General features: G+C 38.3%; 1 protein-coding gene across 1 annotated transcript in view; it reads left to right on the top strand.

The window, feature by feature from the left end:
* The window catches only part of MPP7 (MAGUK p55 scaffold protein 7), a 164099-nt gene that overhangs the window by 60192 nt on the left and 77994 nt on the right, over positions 1-25913 (top strand). The window contains exons 4-5 of the mRNA XM_065398472.1: positions 618-698; positions 16480-16611. Of these exons, the coding sequence (XP_065254544.1) occupies positions 618-698; positions 16480-16611 (213 nt within the window). The remainder of the gene's footprint in view (positions 1-617; positions 699-16479; positions 16612-25913) is intronic.

The following is a 25913-nucleotide window of genomic DNA, read 5'->3' as shown; positions in this document are numbered from 1 at the left end:
GTTAGGACATATTCTGTACGTTTTGTGTGCTTGAATAGCTGGTGACCTGTTATAGGCCATAGTATGATTAACCTGCTTTACATTTTAACAAGCTGCTTGCCATGTATGTGTAAACATAATAAAAGGTTCAGACTGCTTGCTCTGTAGGGGCACTTTGCTTCCCTACCCCAGCCCTAAACAGCAGAGCTACTGTGGGTTTTTGGAAGCAGTGTGGATTTCACCACCTCATTCAGAAGCTGTTTTTTATAGACAGTGTCAAAGTTTGATCCAGTCGTTTTTACAAGCAGTCCTTTGTCTGCACGCAAAGGACCATTCACTTAAATGAAGTGCTGGGATTTGCTCTCATTGCTATAAATCAGAATGCGATCTGGCTGTACCGTTGCCAGATATGATTACTTGAGTTAAACTGAGCCGAAAGGCTTGGCTTAAATCTGGTCCACTGAGGGCCAGAAAAGAAGAGCAGTGATAGATAGTCTGTTTTTCTTTATGCTGGCTTCTGTTTGAACACACTGGAAAGTAATAACCTTGAACAGGATAGATTCTCAGTTGTCACTGAGGCACTGGGTAAAACAATGCTCTTGCTAATGTTCTTTATGTCAATTCAATCTCCCTCACAGCTGGCTGAGGAGCTGCAGAGCAAGCCATTGAACACTGAGATCGGAGAGCTGTTGAAACTACTGTCTAAACCAAATATCAAGGTGAGGATGTGATACACCTGCAAATCACATGCATACCCATTTTCTAAGGCTCCAGAAGGTTTTGTCTGTTTCAGTCAACTTTTTCAAATACTAGGAAGGAGGAGGGACTCAGTATTAATAGCAAAAATGTACTGCAAGAAAGGCAGTTAGTATTACCAGAAGATTGTAATTGTTACTGACATTCACAAAAGAGTTTGAATGGAGAGGTATTAGTTATTTACAACAGCAGTTCAAAAAAAATGTGTTAAGAAATTAAACTTACACAATAAATTTTTTGCTTCAAATGTCTTTTAGTAAATGTATAAATATGTTGAAACCACTGTTATGACTTAACTATAATTTGCTTTTTAATTGATGACTGGTACAGAATACATGAATTAAAGTGAAAAGTGTGAGTAAAATATATAAATAGTAAGATTTTATACCTTGGATGATGCATATAGTTAATGTAGTTCTCAAAAACCGTCCAGAATTCTCCCAGTTATCCTACAAAACCTCATAGGATTCCATAAAATGTCCTACAGCAGGGATTCAGCACTTTTTAGCTGACAGTAATATATGTATACTATGATCAAATTTAACCCATATTAGCAGTTTGCTTCTTGTTTGTTTTCACTAGGGATGGGATGAAAAAATAAGTTAAACAGGTATACACTAGTCACTAATGTATATGTTCCTGTGTCTGAGGTAATGACTGTTCAGACAATAGCCATTTTGGTGGTGAAGGAGCAAAAGTAGCTCCGTCTAGCGGAGTTACCTCTTTATAGTCCCTTTGATGCTCAGTTTTATGCATTGGCAATAGTTCAACAGTCAAGGTACCGTAGTACCTATTAACTGTTATAAGACTGAAGGCATAGAGCAATGAAGCTTTCTATTCTCAAGGCCTTGCTTTGCACATATGATTTTTGTTGTTGTTCCACACCTGAGTTGCAAGGTGACAGCCTGCTTGCAAAGTGACAGCCTAGTCTGAGGTGATAGACAATGCCTAAACTTTCTTAGCATGTTTCACTCAGCCTGCCATTCAAAAAAATGCCAGTTCCTCATTATCCACACCTATACTTTACTGTATATTTTCAGGTAGTGGTAGACCGTGCATATTTTTCAACATTGAGGCCTTAATGCACTGAGTCTAAAGGCTGTTCTCTGGTCCCAATTGTATTATTTTAAGAAACTAAATCATTACCTTTCATAAGGAGTTATAAAGGTGTAACCTTTTCTGTCAGTGTAGTTGTTTGTCCTGCTGCAGTGGCTAGGTCAAGTATGGAGGCTAATGAGTCTGCTAAAGCTTGGCTGCAAGAGTGAGGTGATAAACCTGTACTCGTGGTATAGCATCTAGAGGGGGAACAAAGAGACACGCTGTTTTACAATGGGTTACAATGGCTGTCTACGCTGATAAATTCTGTCAGCTCTGCACAAATTGAGCTTGTTTTCTTTGATGGGTTACTGATTCTTGATTGGGACCTCTGAGTGCTACCCCATTACAGATAAGTTTGGTAAAATTTATTGAATTTTTGTTAGCATGTTCACCCACTAAACAGTGACCGCTGGTATTCTCCAGAATACCATTAATGAAAACTGTCTTTCCCACTTAATGATGTATACTTATGCAATTATCTTGTTCCTCTTGCTGAGTGGTTACTAGAGTTAAGTGGATTACTATATACCCATGTAATGGTTGAGTTATCATTCTGAACTTGGCACTTTTTGGGTGTTTGGATAGGACATAACCGACAGGATTCAGTTTTTCCTACATTTGTCTTACAACGAGGATTTCTGGCTTGCTGCCTTTCTGTTCCAAACCCTTTCCTCCCAGACTGCAATGTCTATGCAGTGTGGTTCCTGTGGTGCTGTCATTGAGCCTCTAGCCTTTTTATTTTACCTTCCAGGTCGGGGCTTTGCTGAAGGACTCTTAAGTCTTAGCATGCGCCTTCACAATTATATTTGCCACTATGTGGCATCCCATTCTCCTGGTGAATATGCTAGCATTACATATTGATTACGTGCACCCATCCCAGTACTTAGACAATATCTCATTAGTCTTAGGGCCTCTGTTTTTAGTTTTAACTAGCTAAACTCATTGTGACGGTCTTAATAGCATTTCTGGGAAAAAACATATTTTCCCATGTATAACATGTTGCCTGTTACTGCACTAGTATGAATCTAACAGCCACATTAACATAGCTGAATACCCTTTTTGGCTACAGAAGAAGGGAATGGCTGGACAGACTGTAACAGACTCTTTGTGTAGCCCTGCTGGGCAATCCTGAGTAAGACAGAAACTCCTCACCTCTCTGCATGGCTGATCTTGCTAGACCTTGGGCATGGGCATGAGTGGAGAGAAGGGACTGTGTACCTGATACTCTTGCCACACACCTATCCCTGGGGAGGTGGGTAGTGAGGGGAGGGGAGAACCTTGACCTCTCCCCCTGACATATTAGCCAAGAAAGAATATGCTACATTCAGTAATGGGCTCTGGATTAATTACTTCCTTTCATCCTTCCCTCTTCTGCATCCCGCTCCCCCCTGGTGGGCAAAGGGGGAAGCAGGGAGGGAGCTGTGATTCCTTATAGTCATAATTCTTCCCTAGGGCTACTCCTTGGACTGTGCAACTATATGTTGCCCTTATGCAGTTTATTGAGCAATGTCTAGCCCTACTATATTATTACATACAGAATTGATATTGACTCCTGAAAAGTGGTGGGGTGTTTTGTGTGTGTGTGTGGGGGGGGGGGGAGGTTTGGGGGGAGGAGGGGTTGATCTGGATACCTGGTGGAAAATGTTCTATAGAGCAGTTTCCAAACAGCTAAAATCTCCTGGGATAACTGAGTGTTTTTTCAATAGTGAAAATTGTTCAGGACTTGGTTTATATGGTAACTGGAGGTTATTGTTCTGTTGCGGTAACTTCCTCTCCTGACCCAGTTTATAACTGCAACTGTACCTGGGGCCAGATGGAGTATTTCCAGTTTTCCTCCATCCCTGCTTTAATCTCTTCACTGCCCAGCTGCATTACACCAAGATCGTGTTCCCACCAGCCTGGTTGTGAAGAGGGTCAGACACTGGACAGCGAATGTAAGACTAGTGGTACCCGGGCGGTACAGGATTAATTAGCAATAGGTCTAGAGGTTTTTAGCAACTGCGTTATGACATTATGAAGTTAACTTTTACTGATAAGATGTCTGAGTATGTGTACTACTTATCTGTTGGTTTTGTAAAGCTCTGACAAGTTCATGTTATCCAGTGGGTTTCCCATTCACAAAGGAATGTCCTGAAGCAAGAAATAACTTCCACAGGAGACATTTAATTAGTTGGAATTGCGACGTTTAAAATGTAATTCAAATGTATCCCAAGGATATTCTTTTGCAAATGATATATTTTAAATTAAAGGGACTTTGCTAGTATTTTAAAAACTTCACATAATATTCTACCACACCTACCCCAGAATTCCTCTTCCTATACTGTAATTAAATGCACTTGAAATGGAGGCATTTATCTCCTCCAATTAAAACAGATCCCTGAAACAGACGAAAGTGTTTGACTCCAGGAAGAAATCAAGTGGTTTTCTTCATCTGTGCATAAGATATCTGAGAGTGGATTTAGGACTGAGCATTACAGTTTGAGGAAAGACCATGTGCTTGTTCGGTCATACAGATTTAAAATACAGCTGCAGAATCCTATGAATGTGGACCATGCAAACAGCTAGTGTTTGTTATAGTTACAATATTGGATATTGTGTTATGATTTAAACATTGCATCATTATTGATACCTAAAGCATAAAAAAATATTTTCATACTTTAGAACTTATTCTCACTTTGTCAGCCTGTTCATCACAAATTTATAACATAGACTGATAGGCTTGCCTCACTCCTCAGACATCATCTAATGTTAAAATATGTAGCGAGGTGTATGACTTCTGTAACTTCTTTGTACAAATATTTACTTAATATAGCTTAATTCATTCCTTTATAGGTCAATAGGTTCAAAAGGTCTATTTAACATTAGTGTTTTTGTTTACAATTTGATATCTGGCACTCTAATAGTGATCACCATTGCCTAGATTACTCACCAACATGAGTAAGTTTTACAAAATCTTACTCTGTGAAAAAGGACATTATTTGTGGTATTCGCACAATGAGAGCTTAAAGTCACAGAGTTTGTATTTTGTACTTAGTAGATTATGTAACCTTGTTTCCCATAATGATATAACAATAGTGTAATTAACACAAGCCACACCCCAATGTCCTAAGTATGTGACACATTGTACTGTGGTATGGAGATTAAATGTAGTAGGAGAGCTCTGAGTTAATATTTATTTGTGTACATATACAATAGTTATAGGCAACCGTCGATCCACTGGATCATGGTGTACATGCAAAGGTCTAGTCGGGTGCCCGATGAATCAGCTTATGGCTGACAAGCCCAGGCAGGGAGCAACACAGCTTGTTACAAATTTCATAGATCCATGTATTGTCTGAGTTGGAGTAGGCAGGCGCACATAGATGCCCCGGCGGGCGCGATGGCGGGGACCACTGACCTAAGGGCTAACCACCAGTTGGAGTCATATTAAAAATCTAAGCCACTGAAAATTATTTTTAAAAATGTTGATTTCTCTTCTGCTTTGGAAGAGCATGGACTTTTTTCTAACCACTTAAGAATGCTTGTGATCTTTCTGACTGCTTGTAGTGGAATTCTTTACCTACTGTTTGTTTGGGTATATTAAAAGGATTGCCAACCCCTGGCATGAAGTGCAAAAGAAGTACATAACAGGAGCACAAGGCACAACTGTGAATTACTGAATGTATCAAGGCACAAGAAAATTTAAACTATGTGGAGTACTTCAGAAACTGTACCTGTAGCTGTACTGAGAACAAGCACTGGACATTATTATAAGTATTTTTCTTGGCTACTCTTTTATTACATTAGAGTGAATAGAATTTTGTGAGTAATTTTAAGATAATTTAGATTGAAGAGAAAACCACTCTTGCATGACTGGGAATACTTTCAAATTAACTTGTCCATAGACAACCTTTACTGAAAAACGCTGTTCAGAAAAGAGATAGAATCTAGAAATGTTGACGTTGTTTATGTTTTAAAATTGGTTTAAAACAGAAAACAGAGAAGGAGCATCTGGTAGTCAATCATTGGTTTAGAGTACAAAGCCATAAATGAGACGTGTGCTTCCTATTTCATTATTTTCAATAGACTTTAAATTGTTTTTAATGTATTCAGACCTTTTATTTAACAAAATGCTAACAATATGCACGTTTAAGTAGACTCACTTTTCATCACCTTTGTGTACTTCAGCTTTATTCATACTATCATCGTTTAGGATCTTGAACTAGACATTACCAAAATTTACACACCCAGTGAAACCTGAGCAATTTCACTGCTTTTAGTTTAACTATTTCTTGCATATTTGAACCTGAGTTTTTAAAACATTTTTTTTAGGTATTTTTAATGGATCTTTACAAGTTACTTTGCATTTTCTTGGTGGTCTAGTGGTATTGGTAGGAAGTTGGTAAATTGTGTACCCTATTAAATGATGAGTTTGCTGCCATGATCACAGCCATCTGCTGGTTACTTGGCTCCTATGGAGCCCTAGTGGGTTATTCTGATAAGAGTGCCTATTGCTTTGAATGATTTATTGAAACTTTTGTCAAAAGAGCATTTTAAGGCTGATTTACATTAACCGGTAGTTGCTTAGCAGCTGCATTGCCTGTACCAGAATCAGTACAGCAGGCTTGACATCTGTCATGAACTAAAATTTATCATTCCATCAGTATACCACAAAGACAATGTGACAATAAGATATGTCCTATTGGCAGCAACAAATTATTTAAGATGTTTCTAAAAGAATTAGAGACTGAAAACTCTCAGAGAAAATTTATGTTTGGTTAAATGTAAGCAAAATCTGGTTTTACGGTGGTCTATGATCTATCATAGAAAATCCTGATCTAAACTTAACATTTCATAGACCTTTTTTTCTTGCTCCCTTTCCATTGGAGCCAGAGCTGGTTGAGAATTTTTCATTGTTTTTTCAAAATCAAACATTTTCCCATGGAATTTGCTTGAAATTAGACTTTACTTGCTATCTGGGAAAACGGAATAAAACATTTCAGTGCAACATTGATCTGTGTTTACCTAAGCTGTTGTGTGTCTCATATATTCATTCTCCACTATGGGCTGTGCTCAGGAGCGGCGCCAAGGTTTTTGGCGCCCTAGGCGGGGGTCCTTCCGCGCTCCCGGTCGTCGTTGGCAATTCTGCGGCGGGGTGGTCCTTCCGTGCTCCCGGTCTTCGGGGCACTTCGGCGGCGGGTCCCGGAGCAAGTGAAGGACCTGCCGCACAATTGCCACCAAAGACCTGGAGCGCAGAAGGACCCCCCCGCCGCTGAATTGCCGCCCCCCCAAATCCCGGCGCGCTAAATGGAAGTGCCGGCCCTGGCTGTGCTCCCTGGCTGAACCATGTCTCCCAGGATGCACAATGATCTTCCCCTCTTGTTGATCTCTGTAGTGTATCATGGGAGACTTTTTAGTCCCTCTCTTACCTCATGAGAATATCCTCTGCTAGCATGTGGGATCACAAAATAGGAAGCTATAACCTGTTCAGGAAAGCAGAATTTTGCATATTTATGTAAGTAGGTTGGAAGTGTCATCCGTAATCTTCTAGGTTTGCTGGTAGTGTTCATCATACGATTCTCTGTATTTTAAAATATTTTAATATCACATCAGAAATGGAGTTTGAGTTGATTTGAAATAGTGGCTGCTGTTTTGAACAGACAGCGCAATGACATTGTGGAAATGGCACTTTTATACTCAACAATAGATCTGCTTCCCATGTGTGATCCAAGTTGTACCTTCTTTCTGTACTGACAAAAATAGAAAGTTTATTATTTTTACTTCTGTTACAGATATACAGAAGAATGAGACCAATTGTTTTGCCTCTTGCATCAACAGAATTGTTAACTAATCTTTATTTGCAGAATTCTCATTACTGGGGTGATGCAGGAGCCAGAAAGAATCCAGCTTGACCTTCAGATGGCAGGTTGAGTTTGCAACTGGAATTTAGGGAAGAAAACCTGTATTTTTCTGAGCAAATGTCATATGTAAGCTATTGAAACAGTATACATGGAACTCTGTAATGTCCTCTTAAGATATGTCTACACTGCAATTAAAAACCCATAGCTAACCCTTGCAAGCTGACTCGGGCTAAGGGGGTTGGGCTAAAGGGTCTGTTTCACTGCACTGTAGACTTCCGGGCCTGGGCTACAGTCCAAGCTATTCCCAATTAATCCAGTCATGGATTAATTGCTGTGTAGACATATCCCTACAGTAGACATGCCAAACCTGTGAAAAAAACACAGACGTTGGGCTTGTTTTTGGCTTAATTGGTTTGTGAGTTGCTTGTAGCTTGTTGCTTGTTTGTCTTGTTGCTTGTTATAGCTTGTTGTTTCTTTTTTTGATCGGCTCCGGGCAAGTGGGGGCAAGCAGGGGCAAGGGGAAGGAGAGAGTCAGGGGTGCACAGCAGGCCCACCACAGTCCCAGACTGCACGCCGGGGGGATCTAGTCACATAGAGTGTTGGGGTTCTTAGGGATTGGCTTGTTTTGGCCTTGTTTTGAAATTGGATTAGCTTGTTTTTTGGCTTATTGTGAAAGTCGGGGTGCTTATTTACCACGTGAAAGTTGGCAACTGTGCCCTACAGTTACTTTTCAGGAGATAACATATAGATGCCCCACATATCAACCATGAGGGCGAAGGAGAAGTAGACAGTAGCTGTGAAGACTTTTGTGTGGAGAGTGGTAAAGACAGAGATCTCCTCTCTTCCAGAAGCTTCCTCCTCTTATGTGGAGGAAACGTGAGGATTAAAAAAAATAAAGAGAAAGGAAACAAAGGATGAAATTTGTGTTCAATTTTCATTTTGTTTTTGTTTTGTTTTATATGCTTATTTTAAAACAACTTTTCCCAGTGTTCTGTGGGAGACATTTGGCTATGAAAAGATCTTTTGATCCACCTACATTTTTTGTAATCTAATGTAGGTTTTTATTGTGTACTGTACCCATATTGTATCATCTGAATCCATCTCCTTGCCATTTGGAAAGAAAAAACTGTTATGAGCTCGATGCAGGAATTAGTGGGTGAAACGATGGTTGACATTTATGCAGTAGGTCAGACTAAATGATCACAATATTCTCTTCTGGCCTAAAAACCTGTGAATCTATGAAAAGTAGGGGTATTGGCAGCTTTTCCTAAAGTTATGTGCAGTATGCTGCTATTTTGGTCCCCTCCCCTACTTTCTGACAGCCTTCTTGGAGAAGAAAAGAGTTCTAAACTTACACACTGTCAGCTTCAAATCTTGAGTTCTCATTCCATAGGTTGCCTTGTCTCTGTAATTCTGGAAATCCCTTTTTTTTTTTTTTTTTTTTTTTTAAGACTCCTTACTGTTTATTTGTTTTTTGTATTTTTATTATGGGTTTGAGTCATGTGAATCAAGCTACCTAACTCTCTTATTTTTATAAGTTTTTGTTACTCTGTGTATATATAAGTACTATTGAAAAAGGAACAAATCAGACATAATTCTAATAGCTAAAATGCACTTTAAAAAAGAAAGCAACAAAACATGCCTTAATTACAATGTACTAACCAAGAGAAATCAACAACCAACCATGGCATATTCTTAATGTGGTAGGAACTGACAGAGAACATACTGTAATAACATAAAGGAGAGGAAAGAATACAACTTAAATATTGTTTTTAAGACCAAATCCTCCTGTTACCTTAGTTACACTATACACTATTAGCCCTGTTTTATGTAATAACTTAATTGGGGCAGCCTGAGCTGCAACAGTCTTGAGCTACGGAAATGCAAATGTTCACTAGGAGCCAACTGTATCATAAACAAGAATGAAGCCAGGCAGATTGGCTGGGGAAAATAGAGGATTTTGAAAAGCAAATCAAAGAAAGTCTTCAGTTACATGACACAAGTTCTACCACATAAAGTAACCAATACTAATCTATGTACTGAATGCTGAATTACATGCATTTAACGATGGTATTCATATAGCACATAAATGGTTGGCAACATTAAGAAAATATTTGGCAGTTTAGGAGGAGGAACGTCATACAGGGTAAAAATCACATCTTGATCAAGTAGCAATACTGCTCAGCTCATGAAAATGGAAAAACATAGTAATTTTACAGAGACGTGACTATCCAAGTAAACAGATATTAAGTAAATTGTCCTTTCTGTCAGTGAAACTTAATGGTCTCCTTTTGATTCTGTTTATGACTACCCTTTTCTTCAGCAGTCTCCTGTCTCACACCCAGAAGGCCATATCCTACAGCCCCCATATCTCCTCACCATTTTCCCCTTTTCCAGATCACTGGAATATATATTTTAACACTAGTCCAGACTAGAACTTTGACCATTTATTTCTGCTTTTTTTCTGTCTCTTGTCAGTTACTAATCTCATATCATTGCTGTCTTTCTCACCCCATGACTACTTAGTTTTCCATAATCATATGGAAGGGACCTCGAGAGGCCATCTAGTCCAGTCCCCTGCACTAGTGGCAGGACTAAGTGTTACCTAGATCATCCCTGACAGGTGTTTGTCTCACTTGCTCTTAAAAATCTCCCATGATGGAGACTCCACCACCTCCCTAGGCAATTTATTCCAGTGCTTAACCACTCTGACAGGAAGTTTTTCCTAATGTCCAACCTAAACCTCCCCTGCTGCAATTTAAGCCCATTGCTTCTTGTCCTATCCTCAGAGGTTAAGAAAAAACAATTTTTCTTCCTCCTTCTTGTAAAAACTTTTTACATACTTGAAGACTGTTATCATGTCCCCTCTCAGTCTTCTCTTTTCCGGACTAAACAAACCCACCTTTTTCAATCTTCCCTCCTAGGTCATGTTTTCTAGACCTTTAATAATTTTTGTTGCTCTTCTCGGGACTCTCTCCAATTTATCCACATCCTTCCTGAAATGTGGCGCCCAGAACTGGACACCATACTGCAGTTGAGGCCTAATCAGCGCACAGTAGAGCGGAAGAATTACTTCTCATGTTTTGCTTACAACACTCCTGCTAATACCTTTATGTGAGGGGTTTGTCATGAACTTTTTGAAAGTCCATATAAATCATGTCAGCTGTTTCTCTTGTATCCACTCTTTTGTTGACTTGCTCAAAGAATTTTAATAAGAGAAGCAGGATTTTCCTTTAAATATACTGGTTTATCCCTATCATACTATGCTCATTTTGGTAGTTTATAATTAATTTATTTATAATTTATTTTTACATTTCAGTCATTTTACCTGGTCCAACTTACTGGTTTGTAAATCTCAAGATCGTTTTTTTAAGGATGGGTTCACATTTGCTACTCTCCAATTCCTGGAATAGTAGCTGATTTTAGTGAAATTGAATTATATGTTTAATCTTTCAATCATACCACCTCACTTCTTCAGTGTATAAAAGTAGAAAGCAGGCAAAACAAATGACCCCAAGAACTCAAATGTTATTAGTTGGGCATCTCCGGGATACATTCAAAACGACCTGCGTGGCTTCTCTCCAACTGCACTTCATCTATGTGTTTGGGGGAAAGAGGATCCTTAATGATTTTTGGGAGGGAATAAGTCCAAAGTCAGCTCAACTCCTCCAATAGCTTTTATTTTGTGTCCACAAGCCTCATAGTTTGACTTAGTCAATAATGGAGGCTGAATGGAATCTATAGAACATCTTCCTTTTTCAGAGACACATGCTGTCGTAAGGGCATGAAATCTTTGCTTCTTATTTTTCCATAATATTTTCTTATCTTTTTTAGATTCAGTCTTCAAGAGTTTTAGGTCAGAGAACAAAAGATAGATGCTACCTCTACAAAGACACTTATTTTTCGTCAGGAGGTAGCCACCGCTTCATTCTACCTCTATTTCTTCAAAAAAGGAGCTGATGAAGGATTGCCCAAATATTAGAAGGATGATCATTTGTTCAGAACATAGTTTCCAGCATACAACTCATCTGTTTGTGCTCTGGGAAGATACTTAAGGAAGAGGAGGGGATTAAAGTGTCAAGAACACTTTAGCTAAATGAGTCAGGTTATGAATTTAAGAGGCATACTGGTTTGAAATTCTTCATTGTTGGTTTAAAATCAGGGCTTACTCTGCCATAATAGTCATATGTGAGCAGAAAAGGCAGAGGCCACAATTGAGGAAAAATCATAGGGCTGCCATCTGGAAGAATATTAACACCTTTACCAGATGACATGGACTGGCTGTGAGTTTCTATGGACAGTGAGAATAGTTAGACTTTGGAAGTGTCTCTTGGGGTTCCAAGCAATGAGCAAGAGGAAGTGGGAGTCTGAAGATGTGAAAAGTCTAGCCTTCTATTGGCTGTTACTGTCTGAGTAACAGCTACAGGTAAACCCATCAGTTCAGATTGGTGGATCTGAAACTACATTTTCAGGCAAGGAAATTACCCTTTTGTGAAAGGAAGTCCATATATTCAGGAATAAAAATCCACCATGGTTAAGAGGAAAAAGTAATATATACTTAATATTGACCCAATTGAGATGTTACTATGCCAAGAACATTAATATACTATAGATATTAAGAATACAGAAACACACATGTACAGAATGGATTTTAAATATTTTTATACAATTGAGTATCATAGTAATGATTCATCTTTTGTCTCTAATTTCATTGTTTCTGCTGTTTTGCTGTGTTGGTCTTGGCTCTTCAGCCTAATTGATTGCTTCAGCTAGTATGCTTGATTGTTCTAGTCAGTGTTAGCTGATTTGCGTGTTTGTTTGTTGCTCGCACTTAATGATATTCTGCTATTACTCTCTCTTGAGTCTCTCATAATTTCTCCTGTGTCAGTCTCCTTTCTCCAAGTCTTTCTTCTATTTCTTCCTCTTCTTCTGCAATCTCTTTTCTTCCTGTCCCTTTTTACCCTCCTCCTGCTGCTGCTCATCTCACCAGCTCCACTTCTCTCTCTCCACCTTTTCTCACTCCCATATGCTGTCAAATACACATCTGATGTTCACTTCCTCCTCACTTACAGTGGTATTTGTGCCAACTTCATCCGTCTCATTTCCTGCACCTTTCCTTGTCACCATCTCTGCCTCCTCCCTTTCAGACCACACATCCATCCCTGCCTTTCCATTCCATCATCTTCTCTCTCTGGAATACTTTCTACATCTCAAAGAAGATTGCTGCCATACACTGCCTTTTCTTTTCCTACCTCCTTCTCGTGGCACTCTCAGAAATCTAGATTCCTCCCTTTGACACGGCTTATGCAGCTGCTCTTTTTGTCTCACATCTCATCCAGATGCAATTACATTCACAAAAGAATGGGGGGGGGGGGAGAAATAGCGGGATTGGGCTTCTCTTCAGATCTTGTTGCTTCCTGCCATAACTGAGTTAAGGCATATGCATTATATAGTGAACTACACTGCTAAACATTTCCTCAGTGTAAAATTAAAATTGAATCTTAAATTGAGGAATATTTTTGAATAAGGGGGAAAAGCTAAAAACTGATCTTAGAAGGCACTGAATTTATAAGGCAGCAATGAGTTTTTTAGGCTTTCTTATTCCAAGTGCCAGTCATAAATTCTGAATTGTAAAATGATCATTGACAGCTTTAATATAAAAAGTACTGCACTAGTTACTAGAGAATTTTTTTAAAGTATTCATTTCCAGCTCGATCATGTCTAAGAATTTAGCTGAACATCAATATTTATATTTAGGTAGTGTAGGAATTTGAATCATACCTTCTTTTGAGTTCTAAATATGGACCATGTTTACATTAGTGAATCATAAGCATAAAACTTAGTTACAACAAAATCTTTTTGCCAGAGGTCCCTAGGTGTACATGATCTTGATTTTGGACTCTGTGCATTACTCTGAAGAGTTGTGTAAAAAGTTCTCAGAATTTCTAGCAGCTTCCTGTGGTGGATAAGAACATCAGAGTATACTATTATGATTCATCTTTCAGTTAGTTCTTTTTAAAGTGTTGTAAAAACTAAAACTCCGTGTGGTCAGTTGGCATGAGGTAGATCTTTCCTAGGGATTTTGTTCGTATTAGCTTCCCTTTAATGTAAGTGCCAAAAGGTCAGATATCAATGGTGTGCTTTTAAAGAAGTCCCAAACTTTTATGTCATGTTCAGCACATCTGTTTTTATAAACCTTTCTTGTGATGAGTATATTTTTAAATTAAATATAAGTACAAACAACAGAAAAGTTGTTGCAGAAATGTTTCTGTACTCTTTATATTTTACTTTTCTCATATATATTTTAACTATGAAAAAGTTCTGTGGAGAAGATATTCTACATGTCGCGCCCCTCCCCCCCCCCTTTTTAAGACATTGCTTACCTGTAGTTGATAGTGTTTTCTCTAGGTTTACACTTATCTTCCTTTCCTCTCTTCTTTGAGAAATTAGTGGATTTGTATGTTGTTGAATAACTTAAGTGAAGACAAAATAACTTTAAACTGCACTTCTGGACATCAGAAGTTGTCCTTGCCAATGACATTTCTGATAATAAAAGATGTTTTTTACTCAGAGCTACTGAAACTTATATATATAAAAAAAATTGGACACTGCAATCTTACTGGAGTTCTTTAAAATACAATTACGTCTACAGTGATAACATTTTTTTCTGTCAAATGCTTGATATTTATCTAACACTCAAGATGAACACATTAATCAAGAGCAAGAATGCACAAGTATGTTATGCTGGTTCTCAGAGAAGTTGTTAAAGAAGCTTCTATCATCCCACATCAGATTTGCTTTTCATATATTGCATATTCAGTGTAACATGACTTTTCTATTTGTCTTTTATCACCATTTCCGTTACCATTCTATTCTACCTTCACATTAGTTACTATAGAAAAATTAATAATCATAGTGTGGGTTCTAACAGTCCTAATTAACCCTTTCCTAAATGTAAGTTCCCTTCACTTCGACTTCAGATTGTCACATATTGGCTGAATGCAATATTAGAGTCATTGAGCAGATGTTTTCAGGTAACTATCCACAATATGCAGCAGCAGTCAAAAAAGCTAACACTGTTAAGAACCAGTAGGAAAGAAATAGATAATAAGACAATAAATATCATAATGCCACTATATAAATCTATTGTAGTCCACCCTTTGTATGCTGCGTGCAGTCTTTGTTGCCCCATCTAAAAAAATATTAAAATTAGAAAAGATGGAGAAAAGGGCAAGAAAAATGATTAAGGGTATGGAATAACTTCCATGTGAGGAGGGAGTAAAAAGACTAGGACTGTTCAGCTTGGAAAAGAGATGAGTAAGGGTGATATGATAGAAATCTATAAAATCATGAATGGTGTGGAGAGGGTGAGTAAGGAATTTGTTCACATGACACACGAACCAGGGGTCACCCAATGAAATCAGGAGGTGACAGGTTTGAAACTAAAATAAGGAAGTACATCACACAACACACAGTCAACCTGTGAAACTCGTTGCTGGGGGATGTTGCGAAGGCCAAAAGTATAATTGAGTTTAAAAAAAATTAGATGCATTCTTGGAGGATAGGTCCATAAATGGTTATTAGGCAAGATGGTTAGGGATGCATCCCCATGATCTGGATGTCCATAAGCCTCTGACTTCCAGATGCTGGGACTGGATGACGGGATAAATTGCTCGATAATTGCCCTGTTCTGTTCATTTCCTCTGATGCATCTGGCTTCAACCACTGTCAGAAGACAGGATACTGGGGCTCGATGGACCATTAGTCTGACCCAGTATGGCTATTCTTATGTGCCCATAAAATGCCATTCTCCTCAATTAGGAATCAGTGCAAAATTTCAACTTTATAATCCTAATAATTTCAGCACTAGTATGGTTTAATTTTTTAAATTGTAGGATTTTTTTTTTTAATGATTAGGGATGTGTATTATTTTCAGTCTACTCATTCTCAAAAACAGTTCACTTTTTTTGGCTAAAACTTTGCAAAAAAAAATCATATTTGGCCACAAAAATGTTAGGCCAAAATATGAAACACTCAGAAATTTATAAGCCACTGAAAATAGACTTATAGTTTAAAAAAAAAAAAAAAGGGCAGCCCTAGTTATAGCTGTTGCTGCTGTTCCAGCTCTAGTGTATAGGTTTAACTGGAAAATTAAGTGACATGTACTGATACTTCTTAAGGGTTTGGTTTATTCATGGATGTTTTCCAATTTCAATGAGGAATTCTGTGAGAAAGTGATTTATGCTGTTGGAACTGGAATGAAAGGAGTGGAAGAACCAGGAAAAAGAAGCTGCTAGCATCTGACTCCCTATTAAAAGGATAGTTCTGTAGCAGTCTATCACCACACCATTTGACACTCCAGAAGAAAGGGCAGAAGTTAGTTATCTTGCTTGTCTGACTTATGGCATTCCTTATTGTGTTTTAAGAACTTCCATGTGACAGTGATACACCTGAATTTATATCAGAAGAAACAATACCGGTAATTTGCCTTCAAGACTTTTTCCCTCCAGACTACAAAACTTTTGTAATTTAGGAATAAAAGTATTAAGTGCTCAGCATCCTAATTTATGCTTAAACACCCTTTCTTCATCCGCAATTTGTAGCTATATGCATTGTGGATCTTAACTATAGTTATTTTATTGGGTTGTTTTATTATTGTTTAACAAACTATTAAAATAGCATAAACAAATATCAGGCACTCTACATAAATTGTTATGACACTGCAGCACTCAGATTATGAATTGTTCCCTTTTGTATTTTATAGACTTTTCAGACTAATATTTATGTTGACCATTGACATTTTCAGGCTTTGCTCTCTGTACATGATACTGTTGCTCAGAAGAACTATGATCCAGTATTGCCTCCCATCCCTGATGATATTGATGAGGAGGAAGACTCAGTAAAAATAATCAGACTGGTCAAAAATAGGGAACCACTGGTAAGTTATCTTTCCTTTTGTTGCTTTCTTTAATAGTTATGAAAATGATTAAGATGGCTAGCATTAGCTGGAAATATGAGTAAATAGTCATTTCAAGTTTTTCCAGAATTCCACCTTCACATTACTGAAGTAATTCAAATGGGTGAGCTTCTTGTTGATATTCTTATTTCATGGTTGTTTTAACACCACTTGCAGGCCAGTGTGTCCACTGAAATCAATGAAATATTCATTTTTAATCTTGAACCTGAACTATGAGCTTGTTCTAAAGAGCAAAGATGATAGGGAATACCCAGTGAAATGTAGATCTTTGTCACGAACTGTTCCTGTTAGCATTAATATTGAGAATGTGACCTTTTGGTACATTGCAAAGGAGCTTAAAATACAGTTGTAAATACCTTGAATTGAAGTCTGGGCAAATTTAAGTGGTCTGTTTTTGTAGTTTGGATTAAAACAGCAGAAAGTTGATAGCTTCATGGAATATCTGGAAAAATTAAATTAAACCATGTATATATTACAGGAATATTAAATTGTTGTACTGATTTGCTGTAGACAGAGAGTCACATTATGTAATATATAGTTAATCACTCCCCCCCTCTGCCCCGCTACCCAGCAAATGCTTTGTTTTAGGTTATGCTAAAGATTTGTTTAATGGAAAGGAATCTTGAAGAAATATCTATAAAAGTTACTTTTAAAGAGCTGCAATTGTGTACCCAGGATGGTGGGGAGAGAGTGATGCTTATGTTAGACATACAGTGGTAGCTTGTCTCAGCTGATATCTCAGTAATGCCCTCAGTCTTGACAGATCTCTGGCGTCAGTAAACAAGAAATGAATTTTAGTATTGACTGACTCTGGGGGCCCATGGGTACAGTTAAAAGTTTGACCATGTGGAAATATTTTACTTGGTATTAACATTCTAAATCTTTTTTTCCAAATATTTAAATCACATGCCTATTTACAAAGCTTTTCATTTTTTTATCACATGAATTCCTTTTGTTAGAGAAGAAACTTACATTAGGACTTACTGTCAGGAATAGTCAAGAGAAGAAATTGTATCTACTTTTAATTCTAAGAGGTGTGAAAAATTGAATATGCCATATAAAATTAGTTCAAATTAAATAACTTGTTTTTAGTATTAATTGAAAACATCATTGACCTGTCTGAGTCTGTATCAATAGCTTTGTGTCACAGAAAAAAATATAAAATCTCAATATTTGTGCCGTTTTCATAAAGTTTAACATTTAAAACACTTGCAAATTGCTTTGGGGCCAGATTTAACATTTTAACTCGTAGCAGGTTTTAGTTATCAGTAACTAAACATGGTCTCAAAAATTGTGATTTTATGTTATGCTTATTCATATAAGTGGCTATTTTTATAAAAAAGTATCAACTTTGAAAAAGTAATGTTGGAAGGGAGATGCCTGAAAACTTATGTGAAATATTTATAAAGTACAGTGTATTTTTCAGGCGCAAAGTTGCTGTAATTTTTATGCATACCTATCATTATGGAGAAAGGGGATACACTAACTAGACATTGCAAAGTGCCAATGTTCCTTACGGTCTTAGAATTTAGGATTGCTAATGTTGGATTTGTGTAAACAAACACACAGCAATGAAAAGGTGATTGACTTGTGCTGCATAGGATTGACAGGTAGAAACAAACATGACCAGTGAAAGAAACTAGTTTTTGAAGCTGTGTGGAAATTTAACATTTAAAATAGACATTAATACACTCTGATCTAAAGCAAAGGTTACATTTAAAAATATGGGTTACATTAAAAATGTGGCTTATTGGAATATTCATTTTTATATATTGCCTGATCGCTATATACCTTTATTTAACAGGCAAAGCATGCAATAAATCTGAAGTCTCTGACCGTCTTTACTCTTAACCTATATTACAGGCCAAACTTGTTTTGATTTGTTGTTAATCCTTGAAAAATAAGGGTTTATTTTGTTAATATTCTGGAACCAGCAGTATCCAGCAGATGAATGGATGGAGTAGTACTGCTCATCTCTAGGACATAAAAGTAAACAAAAAAGGGTCTAGCTCCTGGAGAAGTTGCATTAATGTGTCAGTACTTTTGCATGCTGCTTGCTGCTTTAACCACATTCTCAATCTCTGATCTCCATATGGTTTCCAAACTTCTTATTTCCCTTTTAAAAAATATTTTAAATTGAGCTATGCTATTACACCTATGTATGTCCCATTTTGGCTAACTCTCTCCTTTGGCTAGCAACACGAAAACCCTTTTTCAGACTCCCAAGATCCAACCTTAACTGCCTTTGCTTTTTAAAGCACAGTATGAGAAGCTGCATTGCATGTGCCACTGAAAATACTGGGGCTCAACAATTCATAAGAACAAATGTTCTTTTCAGATTATCCACACCTCATGGATTAGGCAGCGCTTGCAATAACATGAGAGAAGTGCTTTTTTAGTATTTCAGCAAAATCAGAAGTACTCATACATTTAAAAACAAATTAATTGATGTTTGAGGATATTTTTAAAAACTATAATGGGCAAGGTTTGGAGATGAGTAGGAGAAGCCTTGTTTTTTCAAACCACTTTGACTTTTTATAATGTGTAATACATAGGCTAGCTTTGAAGGCCAGTCACAAGATTCAACTAGTGCTCTATGTGGCTGCATTCTTACTTGGGCCTTGTCTTCCCTATGAATAAAAGATGTGTTCATATCGATCAGGACATGTAGGGGAATGAAGACAGACACAGGGATAGATTTAAACAGAAGGCTGCAAATATATTAACGCTGAGGTGGGACACTATTCACCCTGCCTCCCCTATCTCTCTCATATCAGACATTTAAGTGGGTCCAGTGCCAGGTTAGAGGGCTTCCACCATATAACCCATAACTCAGGGTACACTCTTTTCAGCCTGCCCCCAAGACTCCGTTCACTTTTCTGAATAATCTCACTCTCCACCCACAAGAGAAGTAGAGGGTACCATAAGGGGACAATGGCCTACAAAGGTCCAGAGTGACCTAGACAAATTATAGGATTGGGCCACAATAAATCTGATGAGGTTCAACAAAGACAAGTGCAGAGTCTTGCACTTAGGACGGAAGAATCCCATGCACTGCTACAGGCTGGGGACGGACTGGTTAAGCTGCAGTTCTGCAGAAAAGGACTTGGGGATTACAGTGGACTAGAAACTGGATGAGAGTCAACACTGTGCCCTTGTTGCCAAGAAGGCTAACGGCATATTGGGTTGCATTAGTAGGAGCATTGTCAGCAGATCGAGGGAAGTGATTATTGCCCTCTATTCGACATTGGTGAGGCCACATCTGGAGTATTGTGTCCAGTTTTGGGCCCCCCACCGCAGAAAGGATGTGGACAAATTGGAGAGAATCCAGCAGAAGGCATTGGAAATGATTAGGGGGCTGGGGCACATGATTTACGAGGAGTGGCTGAGGGAACTGGGATTATTTAGTCTGCAGAAGAGAAGAGTGAGGTGGGATTTGATAGCAGCCTTCAACTACCTGAAGGGGGGTTTCAAAGAGGATGGAGCTAGGCTGTTCTCAGTGGTGGCAGATGACAGAACAAGGAGTTAATGGTCTCAAGTTGCAGTGGGAGAGGTCTAGGTTGGATATTAGGAAACACTATTTCACTATCTGAAGCACTGGAATGGGTTACCTAGGGAGGTGGTGGAATCTCCATCTTTAGAGGTTTTTAAGGCCCAGCTTGACACAGCCCTGACAGGGATGATTTAGTTGGTGTTGGTCCTGCTTTGAGCAGGGGGTTGGACTAGATGACCTCCTGAAGTCTCTTCCAACCCTAATCTTCTATGATTCTAAAGACTTCAGGACTACCCTTCTTCAATCGGTACAGTGAAATCCCAGGTCTCTTTTACCTTTGGGAGCTGTCCCTTTTGGCTTTTATCCTTACTGGACGCTGACTGCAAATTGTGATGAACTAAACATTACTACAAATGCCAAACAGTAATTTCTCTTATTTAATCCAACTGTGCTCCATGATGATGTGAGGAAGGCCAAATCCCCCTCCCCCCCAAAAAAACAAACAGAAAAACACCAAGCTTCCAACAACTTGGCTCCAATGGGAAAAATTCCTTCCTGACCCCAAAACAGGCAGTTGGTTAGACCCGCAACATTCTAAAACACAGCAATTATACTAAAACTACAAGGAGGAAGGGTGGAGCAGCTAACAAGAGGAAGAGGCTCCAAAAAGCCTGGGCACAGGCTTAAATTAATGGGGGCGGGGAGAGCAAGGGGCTGGCCAATGGAAGTTGAAGAGTCTCTGGAGGAAATACAGCCCATCTCTGCATTCCAAGGCATACACTTTCCTCCTCTGGGGTTGTCCACCACACTGCAGGTCCGATCAAGTTTTACACCCAATGAGATGGATGGGTGGGTGACAGTTTCAGTAGGCTAATTTGAGTTAAGTAACTAAGTCCCCCATAACTCGTGAAATCTACAAACTCTCTTGTCTTCACTAGGATTTTACTTCAAGTTAGCTTACTTGAGTTAGAAACACACCATTTTTTTCATAGCAAAGACAGGGTGTTGGTGGTATTAGTTGCACAGAACATATTACACCCATTCTTCCTCAGCAAACAGGCTTCCCATTGCTTCCAGGGGCAATTCTAACTGTTGTCCTTGGTCTTTAAGCTAAGGTTCTTGGCTACCTGATCACCTCTTTCCCCACATGCTATCACAATTAAGGCTAGTTGTAGTGATTTTAACAATCCTTAGATTTAAACATCATAGGAAAGATAGCTGGGCATTCTTAGAAGAAGGCCTTAGGTTATGACTTTCAGATTCCATCCTGGTTTAATGGAACTCAGCTTGTCGACTTCTAGGGTAAGAATGTAAATCATGCTCCTTGTATAGCCTTTTGCATGAGGGGTGGAAGCCTGTGTGCTGTTTGGATGGGTGTATTGGAGATGTCTTGTATTTTTATTTGACTTAAGAACCCTTTACTAGATGTATAAATAAGCATAATTTCACAATTGAGAACGAAGGCTGTATTGGTTAAAAAACTGACCTGGGTAAGAGGGGGGGAAATAAAAAATAAAAATATATATGTATATAACAAATGGACGAAAGGGGGAGTTATAGTAATTAATATAAAACAGAAGCTAGGAATTGTAGCAAATTAATAAGGGAAGCAAAAGGACACAAAGAGAAATCTATGGCCAGCGGAGGTAAGGCCAATAAGAAGGAATTTTTAAAGTGTATTAGGAACAAATAAAATCCTGACAAAGCATTGCTCCATTAATAGATGGAAATGGTAAAATTATCAATAATAATGCAGAAAAAGCAGATGTGTTTGATGAATATTTCTGTTCTGTATTTGGGAAAAAAGCAAATGATGTAATCATATCATATGATAACACTCTTTCCATTCCACTAGTAAGAGTTCTTTATCAATCAAGTCCCATACGAGCTACTCCATTATCTTGCCTGGGATTGAAGTCAGACTGACAGGCCTATAATTACCTGGGTCATCACATTTACACATTAGTTTTCTTCCAGTTTTCTGGAATTTCCCTGGTATTCCAAGAATTACTGAAGATCAACATTAACAATCCAGCAAGCTCCTGATCCAGCTCTTCTAAAAGGTCTTAGGAAACTCCTTATTGATCTTATTTCTCCTTGTGTATTACTTGCCATAGATTTCTCCTTGTGTATTACTCTAGGAACAAAAAATGTAGGCCATACTTACAGTTTGAGGGACTCTATCCTGAGAAGCAATAACTTTGAAAAAGATTTGGGAGTTGTGGTGGATAATCAGCTGAAGACAAGCTCCCAGTTTGACACTGTGGCCAAAAGAGCTAATGCTTTTGGATGCATAAATAGGGGAGAGGTTAGTTTTACCGTTATATTTGGTACTGTGCGACCTCTGCTGGAATACTGTGTCCAGTTCTGGTATCCACAATTCAAGAAGGAAGCTGATAAATTGGAGAGGGTTCAAAGAGCCACAAGAATGATTAAAGGTTTAGAAAACCTTTTTTAGTGATAGATTCAAGGAGCTCAATCTGTTTAGCTTAACAAAGAGAAGGGTAAGAAGTGGCTTGATTACAGTCTATAAGTATCTGTGTGGGGAACAAATATTTAATAATGGGCTCTTCAGTCTAGCAGAGAAAGGTATAACAAGATCCAGTGGCTAGAAGTTGAAGCTAGACAAATTGAGACTGGAAATAAGGTGTATATTTTTAACAATGAAAGTAATTAACCATTGGAACAATTTATTTTGGTTCATGGTGGATTCTCCATTGCTGGCAATTTTTAAATCAAGATTGGATTTTTTTTGTTTAAAGGTATGATCCAGTTCAAAAGGAATTACTTTGGGGGGAGTTTTTGGCCTCTTTTATACAGGTGGTCAGACTAGATGATCCCAATGATCTCTTCTGACTTTGGAGTCTATGAATCTATTGAGAAAAGCACTTTACCATTAATTTAATTTTATGGTGGATTGTTCAGGAAGGATGTTTATTACTTAAAAATCTTGATGTCACAGAATGGCTGGCCTCTGAATGAAGTAGGTCCAGCTGCTCTGTGACAGAACAGGTGCTGTCAGGTTGGCCAATTAAAAGGACAGGGCAGCATCTGGCCTATAAAGAATCAGAGCACCTGGGTGTGGGAGGGAGACCCAGTATATCAGAGCAGACTGGTTCAGCCAGGGGCAGATGAGAGCTGCCAGAGACTTGGGGGAGTGGAGGAAGGTCCCAGAAGGAAGCAGAAGGTGTTTCCTGGGAGATAGCTGAAGGCAAGAAGAGCAGTGAAAGGCGTTTCTTGGCTAGTGTCTCCAAGCCAGGCTGTCATGGCCAGAGGACTGGAGTGGGCTGAAGAAAGGAGGAGACGCAGAGGGAGTTGCCTGCAGGCTCTAAGCTGGAGAGTCTAAATCAAGGGCCAGAGAGGGTTGAAGGCGGGGAGCAGTAGAGGAGCTTAACCTCTGAAATCTTAAGAGCTAGAGAGCAGGACTCCAGAGTAACCATAAGAGGGCCAGGGGGAGTGAAGGATGCTCCTCAGCAGAGGCTGTGGGAGGGTTCCTGTTCGGGTAAAGTGAGGTTGCACTCCATTTGGAAAGGCTGGGGTGGCTGTCCTGGTACAAGGACAGAGGAGGACTGTCAGAGGGTCTGGGTGTGGTCAAAGTTGCCAGTGTGTCATATGTGGGGCATCCAGAGATGAGATAGCTTGAGTTTTAATTACTGCTTGCACTGCAGTGAAAAATGGACTGCATGTTTGGAGACTTATGTTTTGGATCATTTGCACAAGCTTTTTTAATAATTTGGTCCCAAGGAAGGATAGTATTGAGACAAGAAAGCCTGAAGTAAAGTTATTGGGTAACCTGAGAGGGGAAACTGAGGCAGGCACAGGACAGCACGCCACGCGGGACTGCCCTGTGATACCTGGCTAGTGTCCAGTTATTGGAAGTAAGCTTCAGACTAACATCTGTTACTGTGGTGCCAGAGCTTAGTATTGAGATAGAGTAGATGTATTAATGATTGATTTTATCAGTTTATATACAGTAATATTGAAATCAGTAGTGTTTGCTTCCTGTATAAAAATACTCAGTTTAAAACTTTGGCTAGAATAATTGCAGTAAAATCCTCATAATTTTTCTAACTCCCAGGCATATTTGCATCCGAAATTAAATCGTAATGAAGAACTCAAGCACATGTCATAGCTATATAATTATATTATAAAAATATAAAAGCATATTTTTAGCAAATTACAGAAAGAATGTACTGCTTAGAGATAGGATTTCATATGAATAAATATAAAATGTAATATTGTGTGCAATACACAGACCCAGAATTCTACTACAGAGTGGTGGCTACTGTCAGAATTTCTACCAAAGAGACTCTGAACATGTGGTGGTGATTAATTTTCTAGGGAGTTTTCCTTTTCACAGCAAATATAGCCTGTGTGTAATAAACAAATACAAATCAAGCTCCCTCTTGGCATTTGAAGTATTCTGTTGTATTTTAGATTTGAGTTTTTAGAGGTAAGTTTTACTCACAATCATTAAAAATGTTAAACACATACAAATCATTTGACGCCTGTTAGTTATTTGTGCACTTTTCCACCTTTGTGCTCCTGAAGTACTTTACATTGAAACAGTGATGCACATGTTACTCTGCTTTATTTTCTTGATGACAAATTAAGAAAGGCAGAAATAAAAGAAAATTCAATATATATTTCATAAACAACTTACTCCGACCTCAACTGTAACTGAAACTGTAACTCTTCTTTGACAAGATAACACTAAGCAGTTGATACTGATGCACATTTCAGCATGTGAGATCCAACAAGTGTTGGGGGTAAAAGTTGGGACACTAAGTCACAAGTCCACCCAATTTAGGCGTAATCAATTTTGGCTTTTATTTATACAATTTCAGACAGAATTATTGTGTTATTTGCCAGGCAAATAACAGACAAGATAGAATTGATCAGGCCCAAGCTACTGCATTCTGGGGCGCCAGGAAGTTCTTCCATCTTCCATGATAATTGTTGCCTTCTCTTATCCCTTGGTCTAGTCCTTCAGTCACATTCTTCAGTTTCTGGTCTGGTGTTTCTCCAGTTTGGGCCCATGTTCACTTTGGTCTTTTACATGTTTCTACATTACAGATTACTTAATCTTTATCCAATTGGCTTTTAGCACATCAACCCTTTGGATTTTAGGTAACCCACACATTATACATGCACAAGCTTCAATTGCCCAACTTCTGTATTTTTCCTGCTGGTTTTGCAGTTTCTGGGTCATGTTGTTGTGTCATCCTGCCCTGGGTCTTCCCAGAAAAAAAGGGGGGTGGTTATTATTATTATATGTTTGTGTATCTTTTACTTACGTCTTCCAACATGACATGTTACCTTTGTTTTTTCAGCAATAATGTTTTAAACAGATTAGCAATTTTATATAAAAGAAGAATTAGCAAAACCACATTTATGCCACCAAAACCTTGGCCTAAGTGTTACCTCCTCAGTACTCATTCACTATGCATAATTACAAATCATTAAAAATATAACTATTGGAAGCTTTTCATCTTACCATTAACAATTCTTCATTTTATATTTCAATGTTATACAACAATATATGTTATTCTGTGCTATTCTTAATCTATTAGAAAGGGGAGGGGAGTTACGGAAAACATAATTCTTTAATGTCAACATTTCTTATTTTCTTTAAACATGGGTTTTTCATTCAAAGTTCAGTTTTGCTTCGCTTCTTTAGAAATTTTCAGGTGAATGCGAGGTGTCTCAATTTTAGGGCCTTGTTATTTAGTTGCTTTTACTGGTACCTCAACAGCAAGCTTCCCCACAC

Source organism: Emys orbicularis, chromosome 2, assembly GCF_028017835.1.
Source record: "Emys orbicularis isolate rEmyOrb1 chromosome 2, rEmyOrb1.hap1, whole genome shotgun sequence".
Classification (NCBI taxonomy): Eukaryota; Metazoa; Chordata; order Testudines; family Emydidae; genus Emys; species Emys orbicularis.
Note: the sequence above shows the minus strand (reverse complement) of the source record. Positions and strands in the feature narration are given on the sequence as shown.